The sequence below is a fragment of the Anarrhichthys ocellatus genome, unplaced genomic scaffold (assembly GCF_004355925.1).
Source record: "Anarrhichthys ocellatus isolate YVR2014 unplaced genomic scaffold, GSC_Weel_1.0 scaffold75, whole genome shotgun sequence".
Lineage (NCBI taxonomy): Eukaryota > Metazoa > Chordata > Actinopteri > Perciformes > Anarhichadidae > Anarrhichthys > Anarrhichthys ocellatus.
The window spans coordinates 1,133,451-1,153,779 of NW_022280105.1; the positions used below are offsets into that span (position 1 = coordinate 1,133,451).

Sequence of the window (20,329 nt, forward strand, 5' to 3'; positions counted from 1 at the left end):
ATTTTGCACAAGTAAATGTGGAGCTTTACTGCCAAAGAAAAGAAAAGAAGCCACAGGAGTACAAAATGAAACTTGAGACTTGACACTGAGCAAATGGAGCGAAACCATGTGTATACCCATACAGAGCTGAAGTGAGGTGTATTTACGGCAGTAGTGAAATCCAGGCCGTTGAGATAATAAATAAGGAGTTGCATAAATAAAACAATAAATACTTTGAATAAATAGAGTTTGTGTGTTGTGGTGTGATTGCTATGAATTTAGACTTGATGTGTCGTGCCCACGCCATTCCAAGTTCCTCCTTATTGACATTAAGAGTGTGTAACTCCATAGGATCGTCATGACTACTTGCTGAGACATCAACAACTCACTATATTGCCCCTGCTCCATGTTCTGCTTGTACTACACCACATAAACCCCCCCCCCCCCAACATTAAAGACAAAGTGTTAGTACTCTCAAACACAAATAAATGATATCGCTTATTGCCTGATGGATGACATACAGTATATCCGTTTTTGATGTCGATCAATATCATATGTGACGAAGCAAGTCTCTCTGTACATTTTGGGAGCAGCAGCTCGCCTTTGTCTTCCGGGCTTTGAGTTTGATCTGAGAGAGTTGAGAGTCTGTGCGGTCACTCTATTCACAACTTTTGAGAATAAACAAATCGTCTCCCCATTGCCCCAGTTAGTATCTCTATATTCGCTCATAATCTCTGAGAAGCTGTTGAACAGCCTGTTTTTAGCTGTTCAGTGAAAGACGATAGGTCTGATGATTTATTTGTTTCTTTATCTTTTATGGGCCTTCCTCTCTCTCCCACTTTAAATGCATTTCCAGACCCTCTCTCTTCGACTCCTGGGTTTTGAAAATCTTGGCACCTGTAGTCGGGCGCCTTGCCAAGGTGGTAAGCGTACTGAGGTAACTCGCTGAAATTTCACCCAGGTCCAAGTTATTTCCACAGGAAATATTGTTGAATCATTTATACCTAGCTATTTAAAAGAAAAAAGTGATATTTTGTCAATACACTCCCAAGCACCTTAGCGCTACCTTAGAAATAACCCAACTGTCAACCATTACAACCCAATGCCCCCCCCTTACCATTTACCCCCACCCTTTTCCCCAGTGTCTCTGCACACCTCTCTGCAGGAGAGAGGGTGATAAAGTGATTGCGATTCCGATTTTAGGCCATGGTCTCTTTCCCTGGCAGTCTGCGGTCGTTGAAGGTGTGCATGTTGATGACCTCCTCCGTTTTCACCATGACAGGCGGCTGAGGCTTGTGTTTGAGCCGGCGCTGGCACTTGAGGGAAACCCGCAGCTCGTCCACCATGGCACTGCAGAAGGACCTCTGCAGAGGGAAATAGAAAAAAGGAACAGAATGGGTTTCAGACCGCTTCCCCAGTCCAAATGTTATGGGCAAGTGAACAAGCCTGTTCTCCCTGTGGGCAGCCTCATTTTGTATCCTCCCCCCATCACCACCAGCAGTTCAGGGCTGCCATAGGGGAAATGGTGAAATATACAGTGTAGCAGGCTGGGAATGGAGAGAATGCTGGATGGGAACAGGGGAAGAGGTAGGATGGAGGGAGGTGCAGGTCCATAGGCTGTGTAGTAGTGTAAAGTGTGAAGGCGTGGAATCACTCAACATAGTGTCAGAATGCATCAGTGGTCGATTTGTGGTTGTTGTTGCTCATGCAGGGCTTGTTATGCATACAGGTGTATGACAAGATTTTCTACATTTCAAACATCACATTTTTACATCATCAATCTATAAAATCTTGCACATTTAAACAGTATATTTTGTATAACGTGTTTACATATATAGGCGTATGCATTCTCTCATCTACTTCTACATTAGCAATGGCCAGTGTTTTCCCTAATGCCTTTCTACAGTCTCTTCGTTTACAACCCAATCTCCAGACAAAACCTCAATACTGGACAGTTTTGCAAGATTACATTCACTGTTCATGCTAGCGCCACGGCTCGAGGGATGGCAACATCGGTCAGATGGTTGGTGCAGCAATTTGGTCAAGACTGAAATATTTGAACACCTATAAGATGGATTGCCATTTAATGTGGTACATATATCCATGCTGCCCAGATGATGAATCCTAATAACTTTGGTGATCCCCTGACTTTTCATTGAGTGCCATCATCAGGTATTGTTTCATTCAATTTGTTCGTTCAAACACCTGCAAAACTATTTCCATGAACCTCAGCTATACTTTGTGCTTCAAGCTAATCATCTTATGTAACATGCTAAAGTAAGATGGTGAACATACTCTACATTATACCTTCTCAGCATCCGCATTATGGCACTATTATTATGAGCATATTACCATTTTCATTAGCAACTAGATACTTGGAGTTTTAGTCTTGTTAAAATGTTTAATGCCAACATTTTTAAGATTCTCTCTTTCTATACTATCTGCATATGGCAACCATTACTGGTAAGGCTAGGGTTAGGAAAATATTGTAGTCATGGCAATATAAGGTGAGTAAAACCCTATGATGCAGGTTTTGTGATTGGACACGACCTCTAGACTTATAAAGACACACTAATACTACTCACTAAATGGTGAGAATTGTCAGTGTAATTCCCACAGCTACTGGTCCATGCTTATTGTACATACAGATACAGACAGCAAAAGGCACAGAGATAATGATGGTAGCATTACAGTGGGCCTTTTTTCATTGAGGCAAAGCACAAGATGTACCTCTCTCAAAATACAGCATGTCTTGTGGCTGAACCGTTCCAAGGCATCTGGTTTTAAAGATGCAAGATATAAGGTAATTCCTATTTGTTCCTTATCTATTTCCCCAATTTAGATGGTCCAATTTCATGTTGCTGCTAACTCCAACTCTTGGACAGAGGAGGGAGTAGACAGAAGGAGAAATGTCGATACCATCCAGTTGGAGTTACTAGTTCGACAAGGACATGATCCCCCAATGGCTTCCCCCAACCAACACTGCCAGCTGTATTATAGGGCCGACTGACCAGGGATTCAACCCAATACCAGTTGCTCAGTTCAGGCTGAATTGGTACAACTTTGTATGTTTAACTATTAGAAACCATTTTGAGGATCAATGGGTACACATGGCAGGCAACAATGTTCCTCTCTATTCTTCAGTGTGTAACAGTGCTGTCCTGAAATACACTATTTGCATGCGAGATCATGTCATGTATTGTGGGCTTGGGTAGTTTTTACAGGAAAAACTTCTTAGGTTTAGACAAAAACCTAACTAAACAAATAAGCTGTTTTTTGACGAGTTGGAAGTGAGAATGCGTTGACAATACATGGTTATGCAAGAATGAACTTTAGAAGACAGGTTCATTATTGATCGAGAATGAACTGTCAAGCTAAAACTAACTAAGATAGATAAGAGGTCCTAAATGTTCTCCGAATAATATGAATATGGACATGCAGACTTTCATGACAACCAAGCCAACTTAATTGGCTGATGAAGACCTTGTGATTAAAACCAGAATAAGTGGACCGTCAGTGGAGTGTTTCGACAAACAATAATGTTGGTTTGACAAGACTAAAAGAATATATGATGCTTCTTAATTTTAAAATTAAGTAAAAAGCAAAGTGTGTCAGATGCTACTTTTCATGTTCATGCAGATGACACTGTTCTATACTGATGTACTGATAATGGCCATTGAATACCTGCAAAATGCTTTTAATGTTTCTGAAGATGTCAATGTTTATAAATTTACTTGGTTACGAAACTGTCTCTTTTAAATGTTTCTGTTGAAATGTGAGTTCCCTATGCTTATTTCTAGTGTCTTATAATTTTTGCCTCCTTTTGTGTTTTCAGTCTGTAACTATTTGTTTTTAAGCTGCTGTCCGTCTTGGCCAGGTCGCCCTTGGAAAAGACATTCTTCATCTCAATGGGACTCCCCTAGTTATACAAAGGTTCATTGAGACTAAATAATTTTTATGACGTGACAATGCTGGCTAAGTTTTGGCGCATAAATGTCTAGGTTAGGTCTCGGAAAACATTGTGGTATGGGTTAAAATCATTATTTTGCTATAATAGTTACAGTAATAGCAATGTGGTTAAGACTATATACGATTGTGGACATGCCAACTTTAAATTAGGATTTGAAATAGGAAAAGAATGGCAGTCCCCTGGATTCAAGTTTTGTTGAACCACTCATCCCCCGTGACCTCCTCCCTTCGCAGACAGTCGATATAATAACGTCACCTGATTTCCTCCTCTACTCCTGTCAAAATTCCCACGGCCACTGAAAAATTCCCAACATCAGTAAAGCCGGACACAGGTTTTTGCTAACAATGCTAATACCTCTGTTTTATGTGAAGCAAAAGGTCTATGCAAATTTCTCGGCTTGCTGACTTACTGTATTACAGCAAATATGGCTTTCGAGTAAACTGGTTGGTAACTAATCAGGATTAGGATCCAAGTTTATTCTAATGTGTCGAGTACAGGGTACATCTTGACATAGAAAGTGATCAATCACTTTGGAAAACAATTCAAAATCTAAATTTCTAGTGAGGATTCGACTTGTGTGTTCCAGGCCTACATTTCTAAAGCAACTTGATCAAACAGATGGATTTCTAGAGATTTTCATATAGATATTGCCATGTGCAGCTTTATCCTCATACTGTGATTATAAGAACTGTAGCTGAACATGTGGACACCATGTAAAACAATTTCACTGCATAGGGTTTGACTGAGTATGTAATAAGTAATAAGGTAAATATAATGAATGCAAAGATGCATACATAGATGAATGATAAACTGTGTGACCCATGAAAGGAAAGCTGATCCTTAAAAAGAATGCGATAGATGTGATTTTCAGACTGTTAACTCTAAATATTCTCCACAAAACAAAAAGTAGGAACAAGAGAATGAGACTCATCTTTAAAATGTGTTGCTGATTTCATGACTGAATATGGAAACACTGCCGAGCAAGAATATTATTTATATATGCCAAGACAGGCCTGAAATGTGACAACATCCTGCTTTCTGCAACCAGAGGTGACACAAAGGGGTGGAGCTAGGTACAACCCAATGCTGAAAAATACATCTTAAGGCAACAAAACGGTAAACAATCATATGTAAAAATGTAAGTCATGCTTAATTTGCCACAAGTGAATAGTGCTTGAAAACAAATGAAATACACTGTCAATGTGTTCTGCAGGTGTTCTGCAGGTACTCACAGTACGAACATTTTTCTTTCTACAGTACAGATTTGTTTAAGGCATGGTTACGGTTAGGCAGCTAGAATACTTGGTCAGGGCTAGAGAAAGGTTATGGTTATTGTATCTTTGAAAAAAGGATATATTAACTCTTGGATTGTAATATAGGCTTCAACTTACGGTTGGATGTGCCCATCCAACACCTCAACATTGCTACATAAAGGGACACCACTTCATGCATTGACACTGAATGCTACTGGATACTGGAATTATGTTCATCATTCATGCAGTCAAATCATTTCCATTTGCTCCTTGTAGCCTGTGGTGTGATAGTTTAACATTTCCCATCTGTTAAAGCTGACACATCCTGAACAGAAGATTCATCAGAAGAGCTATTTAAACGTTAGGGAATTAGAAAAAAAAAGTATTAAATAAGAAAATACTTGTTCCTAATAACCCGTGTACAGGGAACACTGGGCTTTGTAATAGAGAGATTCACATAAACATCCACTTAGAAACACAACAGCTAAATACATACAGGACTGTGCAGAACAAAAGCTATGCACAAATACAAACCCGACAGGCATCTCCACATGTGCGTGAACACAGTGTCAGTGAGCACGGTGGGTTTTACAGGCCCATAGAACATCATCACTTATTGATGCACATTGTATCCCATCAGACTGAGATACCTTGTTGCTGCATGCCCAATTAAACAGCTACTTCTTCACATTCTGTCATATTTTGTCATAAGCTGCAGTAGCTTATGACAAAATATGAGAGAATGTGAAGAAGCAGATATTCTGCAAATAATGTGTGAAACAACACTGGCAGCTGGGAATGGAACAGTCCTGCTCCTAGAGACGCTACAAGCAGAGCCACTGCGCACTGTGCTCTCAGTTAAAAGGAGTGTATTGTGACGAACAAATTGGTCATTTGTATTTGAAAGCCATCATTAGCAGTGTGGCCCATGTATACTTCTCCTTATTATATTTGCGGAAAAATGCGGAAAATGCGAAAGAGACACAGTAAATGTGATTGGTGTGAGCTCTTCCAGTGTGTATTATAATCTCTCAGAGGCTAATTCAGCCAGCCCTATCCCTACTATTAATCTTGCTCTGTGACCATTGATAATGCTATTCATGGATAAAGCAATGGTGGGAATGCAGCAGAAAGTTGAAAGGTTTTTGTAATGTCAAATGATCGGTTCGGAGTCGATATTAGCTGTGAAACATCAGAACGTCTATGCCATTTTGATTCTGAGACTCTGTGACCTGATTGGCCACTGTTGTTTTCGACCAGCATTTCACCAACTTTCTTTCCCTAATTGGCATCGTAGTTGCATCCTGCTACCTGCAGTCAAGCAACTGGATTGCAGCATGTATTCTTTATGCTACATTTCACAAGTTTGAACTATTTGCAGTTTTGCTAATACTACATTTAGCTGATAGTGTAGGTTTTTTTTAGGATTTATAACTGTTCAGTTTTGTAAAAATAATGCATGCACTTTACCCACCATGGTATGAATTTGGAAAGCACAATAGCGGTACCAATGCCACTGGTGTGACATAGAGGCTACCGGTTACTATGTGTTTACCATGACTTGTTTTGTTCAGCTGCATTAACTGAATTTGTTGGCGACTTGGGGGCAGCAGAACAAGCACAAAACACAACATTGACATATGGTATTATCACCTTATGAAGTTATTTTGGTAAATTGGTTGAAAAAATCTGTGGTTAAGTACAGTTTGAGCAGACAGGGAGCAACATTTGCATTCATTTTGAGTTTCTTTGCGTCAATTTTGTGAATGTGAAAACTCTGATTTGGTCTCCACGTCTCCTTAAAAGAATATTTCTGGTTCTCCAGCTGCTAAATGCTCCACTATGTTCACCAGCTAGTTGCTAAATTACAGTGTGCCGTGAGCTTTTTCACTGAAAACAACTTCCCGCTGCTGCTGGAAATCCGACTGGTAAGAGTGAATTTTGTGAACCTGAATCAAAACAACGAGCTTAAAGAGGCTACAAAGCTGCAGAGTCAAATAGTTCTCTATGTGTAATATGAAAGGTGTTAGATGCACTGATTAACCCACAGTCATTTTTACATGAATTATTACATGTCATCACATTTAGCACAATAATTATTTGTCTATGTTAAAGTGCTACATTTAGCTCCTTTAAGTTAACATTTTTGTCCAGTCAAGTCTATCATATCAAACTACCATATCCACTGTGTGTGCAGGCATCTACTGTATAGTGCTATGACTACTACATGGTACACCTGCAGTAAACATGAGACACACAATGTACCTGCAGATTGCCAAAGCCATTCTGAAACCCTCTAGCTTTTCATAACTATTGATTCCCACCCTCCCTGTAAAATGAAATGGCATGGCAGTGTTTTCACCAGTAAAAGCCATGTAGCTCCAGGCTTTGGGAAACTCTGGGCTCACTCTACTCGCACTCAGGGGACGCATTGCCATCATGGCTGCCTGCTGCTGGCATGCTGGATTGATGGAGGCTGCTTAGGGTCATTGGATTACAGAGTTTTTATGACGCTCAACAATCAGCCGCAGCGATCGCTCAGAGGGAGGGCCTGCCCACTTTGAGAAGAATGAAAGGGTCGTAAATCTAACGCTGAGAGCAGACATCGAAAGGAAAAAGGTGCATTTAGTCAAGCGATTATTTACACTGGCCTGATCGGATGCAAATGAGTAATGGTTAATAAAACTGTATATCAGGAAGACATTTCCAGGGGGATATTATTGGTTTAATCTCATTCTGTATGGTTTTTATAGGAGTAATAATCCAAAAGTAATCAGACAAAGATGATGTAAGGAATATATGTTTAGCAGTTGAATATGAATTTGGAATAGTCAATTTAAATGGAGCACTGTTGGTCTATTCTTCAGCTCTCTCTAGTCCAACATATAAAGGTCCCTCACCTGTGTTAGTGAACTAATGGGCTCCGTTTAGCTTGAATGGAGGAGGAACAGATGTGAAGCTGTGATGCAGATGGGATGGGGCACGTCTGCGCTGTAATCCTCAATTTACTCTGCGTCTCCGGCCCCCGGTGGCCAGTTAATTATTTGCTGCTTTGAGGGTTTGTCTAATCTGTGGGTTCCTCTCAGCTGTCATCCACGTTTGGCGCAGTGCAATCTACATTTTGCTCGCTGGGTGAACTGTGTTCTGATTGATGTTCCCTCATGTCAAAATTATGTCTGTGTGCATGCCCGCATATTTTATTTGTGTGTGTCAATTAGTGTGAAGAAGAATTAAAAAACTGAAAACCCTTCAGAGATTTAGACCACGTCCACACAAAAGACCTTTGCCCCCAACGTCCATTATTTTGGTTCAGAAATATCAGACATAAAAAATAAATACAAACTGTATGTGTATTTTGTCAGTCTCACCTATGAACCTGTCATCATCAATAATTTCCTAATTATGAAATTATGAGATGGATATGTATTTATGAGTGAAATTCATGTGTAAGAGATTCTTGTGATTCCCAAGCTGACTGGGACGATGCGAGTCTGAAAATTGTGTTGTGTTCAGCCTGTTCTTGTAACGTCATGCAGTGCTGAATGTACTATAGGTTGTCATTGAATGGCTGACAATGTTTAACTCATGTCATGTGACTTGTCATTGAACTATATACCATGTTAATGGTAAATAAATCTCTCAGGAATAATGCTGCCCAGTATCTTAAGAATTACGTCAATTCTGCACCTGTAGAATTTAAGTTTTAAAGCTCCTAATTATGAATATTATGTGATACAGTGTATTTACTTGTAGGAGTTTGAACCAAGTAGTGTGTTTGAGTGTCTGTGTGATCAGGTTTGAGGAATGTGCTGGAGCGGGGGTTGTGTGAAAGTGGCTGGGAGAGGAGGGGCTTGTTGGACTTCAGCCAATCAATGAGCTGATCGATGAGCTGAGGAATGTAACTCTGGGGGGACAAAGGGTTTGAAGCTCTGGGGGATTTCAGATCTTCTGCGGGCAGCCGAGGAGGCAGACCAGCCTCCTGGGTGGCTCGGATTGGATCTCACATTTCATTTTATATATAGGTGTGTTTTGTTATTAGTGGTGTGATTCGGTTTGTAACTGTTTGTAACTGTTTTTATGCTTCTTGGATAATAAATCCATTTGATTTTGACTTAAACCTGCTGGTGTGTTCTGGAGGCGATTGAGAGCACATGGCTGCAGGAAGGGGGGGGGGATTTCTCCCTGTGTTCAAAAGTTATGGCCATAACAACCTCATGGTTTACATGCAATTCCAGTGCCAATTCAGAAAGTGTCCTTTACGTAGTGAGGCTGAAAGTAAGGGTGTAAGTAAAGGTTTACTTCCACCTTTTTATCAACTGTAACCATGATGTTTAGCTAATCATCATATTATTGACATATGTCTATAATGTTGGCACTGGTTGTAAAAACAAATGTCAATGTAATACAGGATTTTGCTGAGTTGTCTAATATTGACATTCTTGTTGGCGACAGATACACAGATTCTTCTAAATTCTAAAAGAGTGGAAGAGCCTTTGGAACGGGACACTCCCATTGGTCTGTGATGACATATGTCTGGTGGAAGCTGATGTGGGACACAGTCACATATTCAAGGAGGGAACTCTCCTCAAAAGTAGCTTTTCCTCTGAGAAATCTTTGAGTTAACAAGACTCCAAATCGCCATGTAACTGAGAAGAACAGCCTAAACAGACTTTTCATTTGAGCACAGACATCTCTACGTGTGTGTGTGTGTGTGTGTGTGTGTGTGTGTGTGTGTGTGTTGGGTGGATGAGATGGGTTCCTCACACACAGCTGGTGGTCCCCGCACCCCGAGAGCCAGGTTAGTCTGCGGCAGCCTCAGCAGCAGGCAGGAGGAAGATGGGAAAAAGCAGCAGCAGCAGCAGGAGGAGGAGCGGGAGGAGGAGGAGCGGGAGGAGGAAGCGGAGGAGGAGCTGAGGGATGGGGGGCAGGAGAGGAGAGAAAGGAGCAGGAGGCGGAGGAGGAGAGGGAGGAAGGGGACAACCATGGTAATCATGGAAATCTGACAGACATGGAGATGACAAAGAAATGCTCCATTGAACGTCTATGAGGCATGTGATTTAGTTGAAAATTATGGAATCCAAAATCAGTTGTCTGAAAGATTTAACTTAAATTAGCAAGAATAATTTCCTGAAGCATATTTTAACATACACTTACATCTTCATTGGAGGAAAAACTCGAACACACTGTGGCTTTTTGTCTTGACCATGCTCTTCCTCTGAACCAGGAGTTATGAGAGCAGAGGTTAACATTCCCACCTATCCAAAGCTCTTATATAATAATCATTTTAAAAGAAACACAGGCAATTATTGTACTCTAAAGTAGACCGTACACATAAAAGAAAGACATTTTGATAAATCCTTGTTTGCCATCTTACCCACAGCTGAGAAGATTGATATCGATTTTAGAATAGAGCTCCAGGATGTGTTTAGGTTAGCAGGAGGAAACTGCTAGCTTAGCTCCTTTTATAAGTCACACTGCCGTCTTAACATGTAGTATTTTGTTAATTTAAAACTTCAAAGTTAAAAAGAAAGTTTGTTTTGGAGAACCAAGTAACCCCGTGCACAGATGACTCCTGCATTTACAGCTTGTTCGCTAACGAGATACAAGAAATAAATAAAGCTACATTTGGACAGGATCGACCAGTAGAAATGGTGGAGTCAACGACACAGCTTTTATCATCAGGATTGACAACTTTTGGCACCAAATTTAGTTTTGACTTCTTTAAGGTGAGAGATTAACCGGATTCGTACATATGTTCAGTTTATTAATTCACTTTGAAGTGGCTCCTTGAAACTTAGAGATGCCCCGATACACCAATACAATTGCCAGTGATCGATGTGCAGATACACAGCCGATTTAAATTGTTTTCCTGTGAAAAAAAATCTGCCTCAAACAACTGGATTTATTGAAGTGTCTCGGCAAAAGCTTCATTTTAAAAGACCACTGGTGTGTGCTACTCACCAATGGTTAAAACTTTGGTCTCAAGGTGGAAGTTTGTTACTAGCCAATACGCATTTATAAATGTGAATACATTTAGCCTATAATATTTGATTTAGTTTTATTGTAAATATACATTACAGTGATGATAACAGGTGTGCAGTTGCACTGAGGTGTCACCCCAGCCCATTTGAGATGTCAGCTCGACTGCTTTGGTCTTGATTGCATGTTGAGTATACTGTTGCTTTCATTTTCAACTAGCGAGTTACTGAAGAACATAGCATATATGGTATTGCCCATCTACGCCTGGGATCCTGCCCAAATAGTGCTTTAGACTACTTTTGTTAGAAAGCAGATTTTTGCTTCACTTTAGATGGGAGCCGTCTTTTTAAAGCAGTTTCCAGTCTTGTATGAAGCTAGGCTAAACGTGTCCTACTGAACTGCTCCATCTTCTTATCTGGCTATGGATCCGAGGACAAACAATTATATTTCACAAACTTTTGGAGAGCTCCTTTTGTAGTGAAAAAGTCGACATGGAGCAGTAACGATGGAATGTATGGAAACAATGTAAAAGGAAGAGACTTGAGACAAGATGAATCAAAATGACAAGCCCACATTGGTCTACAGTTTGTAAAGTTATCAAATGTTTATTAATACTTTTATTAAAATGCTTAACAAGTGTATATTTTCTTCTGACAATGCTCTCATGTTGTGGCATTACAATCTGTTTAGTAAATGCAGTTATCTCAAAAAACACATGGCATTAACATGTCTATTATACCTTTAAAAAACTATTAACAGTGACTCTATTGTATGCAAGGGTGTACGGCTCATCCAATTTATATAAATGACTTGCTGCTATTTTTGCTCCTTTCTAATGTTACAGAAGTAATTATAAAATGCAAATTGCAGGGTGTGCACTGTCAAGCATGTGAAACACAACAAAGAGATGCTTAGCACCACATTTTTCAACTTGACACTTTCAGCATCATGGTGAGAAAACAACCCCATAATGTAAAATAGGATGTATTCAATTATAAGAGAAACCTGGAGCAATGAAACAAAATATATGGTTGATTAACACAGATTAGCCTGATACTGATTAGCACTGGACTGCGGGATACACAAGCTAAACATAGTGGATCTTCATTCTTCTTAAATCAATATTTGGACGAAATAAATCAAGCTGAGGTTACTCCCACATATTGGTGTTCAAGTATGGCCTGTTTTTAAAAGTCATATCTGCCTGTCTGAGTAATGAGCCAACATTATGATTGAGGGTTCTTCCAGACCAGAACTGTACAAAAACAGTCTACACACGTTACTTTATGATATCATTGTTTTCTGATACATTTACAGATGCATTTCCAGAGTTTCCCCTTTAGCTAAATAGGTTCGTGGTTTACTCTATTTTTAAGGAACAGTTTTCAGTCTTAATTCTATGACTTAATAATAGGGGTTCTATGTCCACAATACTTGCTTATGTACATATTACTGTACCCAGCTGTGGTTCCCTAGGTTACTTACACAATTCACAACCACTACACCATTAATACAACCACTGCCAACACAAAGAAGCTGACTGGTTATTACCGAGGTTTGATTTGAGCTGTTGTCATTTATGATGCTTGTATTAACAGGGCACCAATTGTAATCAGCTAATAGTTTGGGAATTGGAATTATTGTCCATATTGGGTGATTCTGTCATGCACTAATTAAGTCCTGTGCCACTATGCAGAGACAACACACGAAGCAGGGTTCCCTTTATGTAGCAAAACACAAAGTAACAATGTTACACAATAGTCATGACCTCTCCCTCACCCCAACAACCATTTGAATTGCCTAACCTTAACTATGGTTTATTTGCCAAAACCAAAATATCTTTTGGTAGGTAGGCTATATCAGCTTCTTAAGGCCTTCAAAAAGCAAGATTAGTCAAACGTGATCATATTTTGTTTACATACTAAGTGAATCAGTGTGTGCAATCCCAAGCAAACGAGTGACAGTGTGTCAATTACTGCACGCTGAGTGCAGAGTGCACAACATGTGACAGTAGTGGCATTAGATTTGTGGGAAGAGATTTGTTGTCTATACAAGGTTTGAAAAAGGTGGAATGTTGTCATTTGAATGGAGAAACCTTGAGTATGTCAAATCAAATGTCAGACTGTCGGTTCTGCCTGCAAGGTGTCTGTTGGGTCCATTCATCCTTTCTGTCTGTATTTACCTTGTTCTGAATAGATGAATAACCTTGTGCTGTTGTGGGGCTTAACTCTCACACTGTACATGTGGAATCACAACCTGCCGTACTCACTCATTACATTGTTAGATATTCAAACTGGAGAAACAGGCTATGAATGTATTATATGAATTCAAAGACCAATAGATTGAACTTTCTGAAAAAAGAAAAAGTCACACTGCATTCAGATGAATAAAGTGATTACCTGTTGGATAATTTAAATTATATCTGGATGTAAAAAGTGCATTATCAATGAGAACATTAATACATGATCTCAATAAGCATTTTGATTTGGAACACTGATTGCTAAGACGATCGCCTGCACCTACCGTAGAAAATATCAATAGAAGCACCAGATGGAAGTTGATGTCACACATATCTGCTACCTGTGTTGTTTTGTTAATCATTAGGACTGACATACACTCGGGTAATATACTCCAGGAAATAAAGCATGCAGCTTTACCATATAATGCACTGAGAGGTTTCTATCAGTGGTGGGCCATCAGGGCCTGCAAGGCCTTCTCTGCTGGCCCTGACAGAATTACAAAGTTATAGCTATTTTATAATTTAATATTTTTTCTTAAATACACTACATGTATTATAATTTATACAAATACTGTATTTCCCCCATCATCTTATTTCCTCATTGCACAGCTCCTGTGTTCCTCAGTTGCTCTGCTTCCAGTGCAGCTTGTTTTAAGTAGAGCTTTTATCCTATCAGATTTCACCTCTGTGTCTCTAGGTAAGAAGAGAGGCAGAGGCCTGCAGACTCACAAGTGCATCCATGTGCACTTTAAGTGAATGGGGGACGATATTGTTGATTGTCATAGTGTTCAACCAATCAGATCTTTAGTTTGACATGTTGGGCGTATTCTTTGACGTGTCAGCACCTTCCAACTGGCCTCGCCATATCTGCTGCCTCTGTCAAGAAATACAACTGGGGAGGCTCGATTTTCATCACTGAACATTTTTGTCAGTCCTAGTTACCATAAACTGTTGTTGAGCCTTGTATTAGTATTTGAAAAGTTCAGGATAGTTTTGTAAAATATTGTTTTTAAAGATAATTTATTAAGTCCTTCTCGATTCATCACATGAATCGAGAAGGACTTCTTACTGGAACTGAACTGCACCGATGTAACGTTACTGAACTCTTTGTTAACAAAGAAAGGAGGATGGACTTTGTCTTTAAGTGAACAGCAGCTTTGGTAAGTGAAGTGCTTTTGTTTTACATCTGCAGTAGCGTTACTACTGTGTTCATGTGTCTATGGTGTCGTTTTTATGATATGGTTAATATTGTTCCCTCTGATGTGAATAATATTTGAATGGCTTGTGCTCTTGAGTGTGTGGTGGAATACGTGTTTTAGCAGAGTTGCTGGATTGATTTTGAAGTGCATCGTCCGTTAATGCCAGGTTGATTGCAGTGGCTCCACCGAAAGAACATTATATTTCCCACAATTTAAGCTTCTGCATTTTCCAAATGCACTATTATTCAAACGTATTGTTCGGATCGTAAGCCTTGTACCGAACGGTTCAATATGTGTATTGTTACACCCCTAGAAACAATTAATAACCGTAGCTGTGGCATTATAATGAGGTTATTAGGAGGTGGCTCAACTGTAGTAGGACAGCACTGAAGCCCCAGGTATAAAACACACGGCCCACCACTGCTTTCTATGGGTAGAATACTGCTGACCATCAGGCAGACACCTAGGTACCAATATCAACTGAGCACAAAATCTCAAACTTTCAGAGTTGACATTTAATAAGTCTCAAATTACCCCCAACAAAGTATTTTTTTAATGTTCATTCTATGTATGTCTATCTTGCTATATTTGTAAGCAATCAAAGAAATTGAAATAAAAAAGCCTATCCTTTCAGCCTTAAACCAAACATAGCTGTCTTAGTTACTCTTCTTGAATAAAATAATACATGTAACAGTATGTAAAATCTGTGCTGTTGTTCATAATCTAAATTGTGGTGGAGGAATATAATGATTCATAAATCCAGTCCACAACATTTAAATCCATGTTTCACACTTGCTCATTGATAAATCTTTGTTTTTCATTAGTGATACATCCTTTTCAGATCCTTTGTATCCGCTCAGCTACTCATTATCATCTTTTTAACGTATCTGATTTTTTACTAGCTTTCATATACACAGAGAAGTACTTGCATGAGCAGAAGCAGCGGAATAAAAGCAGCTTTAAATTCATTTGTCTTCCACAAGATGTTTGTGTGTTCATGGTCACTTGCTGTATATTATGTGGTTGTTATAGAAGAGGCAGTATGACTGCCAGTCATGGACACATTTTACAAGTAGACATTACAGTGATAAAGTAACCCTGGTCACCATGGCCTTTACGGTATCATGTATTGTTACTTCACTAGTGCTTTCAACCCATTTATTCACTGTGCTCACATGTGTCAACACCATATGTGTGCGTTCATGCATGTGTGTGTTTACATATTTGAATGTTCTGAGTGTATTCAGTTAATGGAATGACACCACCGAGGTGGCCCGTCCAATACAGGGTCACTGGGCAAAGCTAAAACACTGCACAATCAATAAAGTCTAATGTGGAAGGAAGCTGTTACTGAACTCTTCCAGGATTAGAACTGCATTGCTCCAGACAATGGGATTCATGTTTCTCTGCTCCCATGGGAGCTTATTACTTTAAAGGCAAAACAAGATGACAACAGCAGAGGACTCGGTGGAAGGAGCTCTGCTGTCTCTCCTCACTTAAAAGTAGTGGATGATTGTTCATTCAACTACATATGTCAAACCTAATCTGTACAACATTCTGACAGTGTGAGCCGAGTATAACGACTGTGACCCTTGTTTCATTTTGCTGCAGCGTTACACTGGTTCACAACATAATACATAATATGTACAATTTGTGTATATTGGCCATGTGCCTATGTGAAAATTGATAGTTTGATTATTACTGAATTGGAATAAAAGAAAACAAACTGAGTATTAAAATATATTTTCAATTTTGGGCAAAACAGTTTTTATATTTCAGTATTTTTTTTGAAAAAAATGTTCAAAATGATTTAGTCTACAATTTCTTCTGTTGTGTTCTCTATTGAATAACATAGCTTTCTCCACCTCTCATCATGATAAATCTATATTGTTGGGCATGTTGCCGCTTTGTGTTCCCTCCACAGTAGTGGGGTTCACCCTTAGCTCTTCCATTAACAAAAGTGATAATAAAAATACTATAGGTGTCACATGTTTTTTTCTCTCTGCTAGTTGTAGCAGCAATCTAAATGGAGTGCTTATGCAATCATTGTACTGGAGCACTGGCTAACTGGCGTTTACAGTGCTGCTACTGCTTATGCGTCAGCATCTATCTAACAGCTGACTGCTGGCTATAAAGTGATTCATTACTGCTATTCTGTCTGCTAATGGAAACACATTAAGTCATACAAAAGGTATACAAAAAGTAAATATATCATTTATTAAACAATGCACCACTTGTGACTGAAATGAATACTGCTACAGTTGTAATGCCATGTGTAAAGGACATACTAAGTTATTGACATAATTATTATTTTCACAGGGCACACTTACGTTTAATATATTTTTATACAATTACAGCTGCATCAAGCCTAAAGCAGACCTGGGTTAAAATGAGTAAAGCAGTTTAGATATGTTTGGCAGCTGAACAAGTCTGAATCAAGATACATATTTTCTATAAGGAGTTAATAACCGGCTCCTGTGAAACCGTGAATTAATGTATTTAGAGTAGCCCGAAGTATTTCTCCAATGATGCAGGCCATTATCAGCAAATAGTCAGTGTCACAATGTTTGCTGGGAGGCTCTGGTCAAACAACACAATCTTGTGTTATGTTGCTGCACTGATCCAGAAAGGCGATGAACTAAATGCCACAGATATGAACAGTGACAATAGTTAGATTATAAGCATAATGGAAATGGAGGTGTGCGTTTGTGGATGTGGCTGTTGACGACATGAGTGATGCAGCAGAGCATGTGCCTGTGATCCCACTGTATATTACAGCCAGCCCTCGAAACCTTTTATTAAACTGCTCTTAGTGTTCCCCCCCCCCCCATGAGTGTCAGGAAATATAAAACATTAAAAAACAGTTTAAAAGTTTTAGTAAGTTTTAGATCATGTTCGATTACAAAAGAAAAGAAAAGGTTTCTGGAGTTTTTCTTGAGGTCATTTGAGATGGTGGCTAAAGTCTAGCTTGGATCCATGGTGACAGCAGAATTCCTCACGTTTCTTATCTCGTTGTCGCCATTGGGCCTAAGTGAATAAATGCAAAGAAACCAACCCTTATCTTACTGCATATGATATAGCACTGTCATTATAGTGTGAGTTTCCGCAAATTGGCAAACAAATGATTTCTTTAAATCATATATCAGAACAAGTATTTAGCATATATTTTGTTTCATTTTATTAGCTTTTATAGATTGATTTATTTGCAATGAGACTTTCACAGCAAATGTGGTTATAGAAAGTAGAAATTCTGCTATCATTGTTGTAAATAACAAAGCAGAGGTGGAAATCTGAGGTATTTCTTACCTTTTCAAGTTGTGCATTCTGTTTGGACTTGTAAAGGAACTCTCCCACAGCCACGAACACGGAGAGGACGAGTCCGGCGGCCAAGACGATGAAGATCCCTCCAATGTTCTGCACCCCAAGGGCGCTGGCCTCCTTACTCTCCTCCTCTGGACAGCCGTTTCCTCTCCACCACTTCTCCTTCATCATGTGCAGCTTCCCTTCCTCCTGAAGCTGCAGGATGGCAATAGTGATCTTATCTCGGTACGGAGAGCCTGAAGGACCAAAAGACGTGAGGTCAGCAGGAGCAACCAACACGATTAAATCAGTGTCTTTGTTTTATCCAAGTGCAGATTTATACCCTTATTGAATATTGACTTTGCTGGTCAGCCAAAGTTTGTTCATCTCATTTACTTAAACCTCAGGGAGCTAAACTGCCCGCTCAACCAAACAGGTAATTAGGGCAACAAGTCAATGTGTTGCAGTGAAGATGCTGCTTAGTTGAATAGATAAAATACTGTTTGATTCTCCGTCCTAACTCAGCCTCGTGGCTGGTGAGTTAATTGATTTCTTTCAGTCAATCACTGTTTTACACAAAGTCGGGTTGTAGTGAAAGAGAATATTCATGATATTGTATGTACTCCGATACAGAAATGAACGTTGTTTATTTTATGTAAATTCTTTAAGTTATGGTATTTAGAATACAGGTGCTGAATATATTTAAAGCTTAAATAAGTATTCCTTTTTGACTGACTGTGTTTTAGTTGTTATCCAGAGACGCCAATCAAAGCTTAGGTCTGTACAGTAGGTGTACACTGATTTAGCATTGAGAATTGTTGCGTCAACACATACAAAATGCCTCAGAATACACCATGCAAAGATACTTTTACTGCAGCCTGTATGATATATTGTGTGTAATGTTTATTTACTTGTTTCTCTGTTGTTGTCTGGGGATGTGTGCCCCTTGTAAGGCAGAATATTTTATCGTTTTACAATACACATGACAATAAACTTTAAATTGTATCTGATAGTATATTATTTCATAAATCAATCTTAATTATTGAGCAGAAGAGACAGGATTTATATATTTCCAGTGTCAGGGCCTTGTTATTCAACTATGTTATGGCGAAATCTCAGAGAAATCTAATGGAAGACGTCCCTTAATTTACAAGACTGCCTCAAATTTAATGAAACACATTTATTTTAATCTTACCTTATTGAAGTATAAGTAATTCATTTTGGTGTTAAAAGACAAAATATCTCATCCAAAGACCAATTATATCAGGCTGTTCTCAAACAAACAGGACTTTCACCCAGGAGGCTGCTGTTCGTCACTGACTTCATATTAACAGACTTCTTAGAGCTGGCAAATACTATGTATACTATGTAAATAAGTGGTATTTCACGTCATATGTCCCATATTTGCCAGCAGATTTTGTAAGAGCTTGATTATGTTCCTTCAAAATTTTAATGCCATGTTCACACTAAATGTGGCGCAAATTTTTCGCGTGACTAGATTACATACAAAGTCAATGCACAGACCCAAATAGATGCGAGTAAACGCGAATGGCGCAACATGAATAACGTGAGACTGCGAAATCTGTGTCGCAAAAGCCTATCAGCATTGAGATGCTCCTCCTGTCATCACTGACGTCCTGCTGTTGTTGAATGAGGACACATAAATAGTGTAGCCGTCTGTGTTCACCCTGAGCTCTACGATTCCTCATATTAGTAGAGACCTGACGAAACTGTGTATAAATGTGTGTGTGTATAAACTTATGTTACAAATAATGAAAATGGCGTGATATTGAGTGTTGATGGAGCTGCTACAATGTCAGCATAGCATAGCACCGATCGATCAGAGCTTCATTGAGAAAACAAGTATTTTAAAAGTTATTTGCTTGTCGTCTTGCGGAGAGAACTAACAAAAGATGAATTCAGACTTTTTACAAATCTGCATCATTATGTAGTTATTTCGGAGTCCCTTTTGTCCATTTATTGCAGATAAATCACAGCAAAATCAGTTTGTTTTGTGTTCATACAGCTGTAGTACACAGCCGACGTGTGGCTTGCTAGACACAGTGAATACAGCTCCATGAAATACACGGAGCTCCTCCGGATGATGTTATGAACCAGACAAGACGGCGTTTAGTTTCTTGGATATGTGGGACTTCCATGACAAGTACTAAGCTGAAATATTGGTTAATTCTTTCATGGTTGATGGAGGAAATAAATGGCTTAGTTGATAACGGCTTCCATGGAGATAAGCCACGCCTCCTCGTCTAGCGCAAATGAGGCGAATAACCACAAATGGTCCCGCGGGTAACGCGGTGCAAAACATTTCAGGATCTACCGATCAAAGCTACATGCTAACAAACCGAGATGACAGATAGTAAACAAATTCCACACAGATTCCATACATATCCTC

At 39.2% G+C, this 20,329-nt stretch overlaps 1 protein-coding gene across 1 annotated transcript; it reads right to left on the reverse strand.

The window, feature by feature from the left end:
* Positions 1-1,088: 1,088 nt before the first annotated feature.
* Positions 1,089-18,240, reverse strand: LOC116397920 (glutamate receptor ionotropic, kainate 2-like; the record flags this gene model as incomplete). Its single annotated transcript, XM_031873830.1, has 2 exons — positions 1,089-1,343; positions 17,926-18,240. Coding segments are annotated over 2 exons (480 nt in total), but the record flags the coding sequence as incomplete, so codon positions are not given.
* Positions 18,241-20,329: the final 2,089 nt, after the last annotated feature.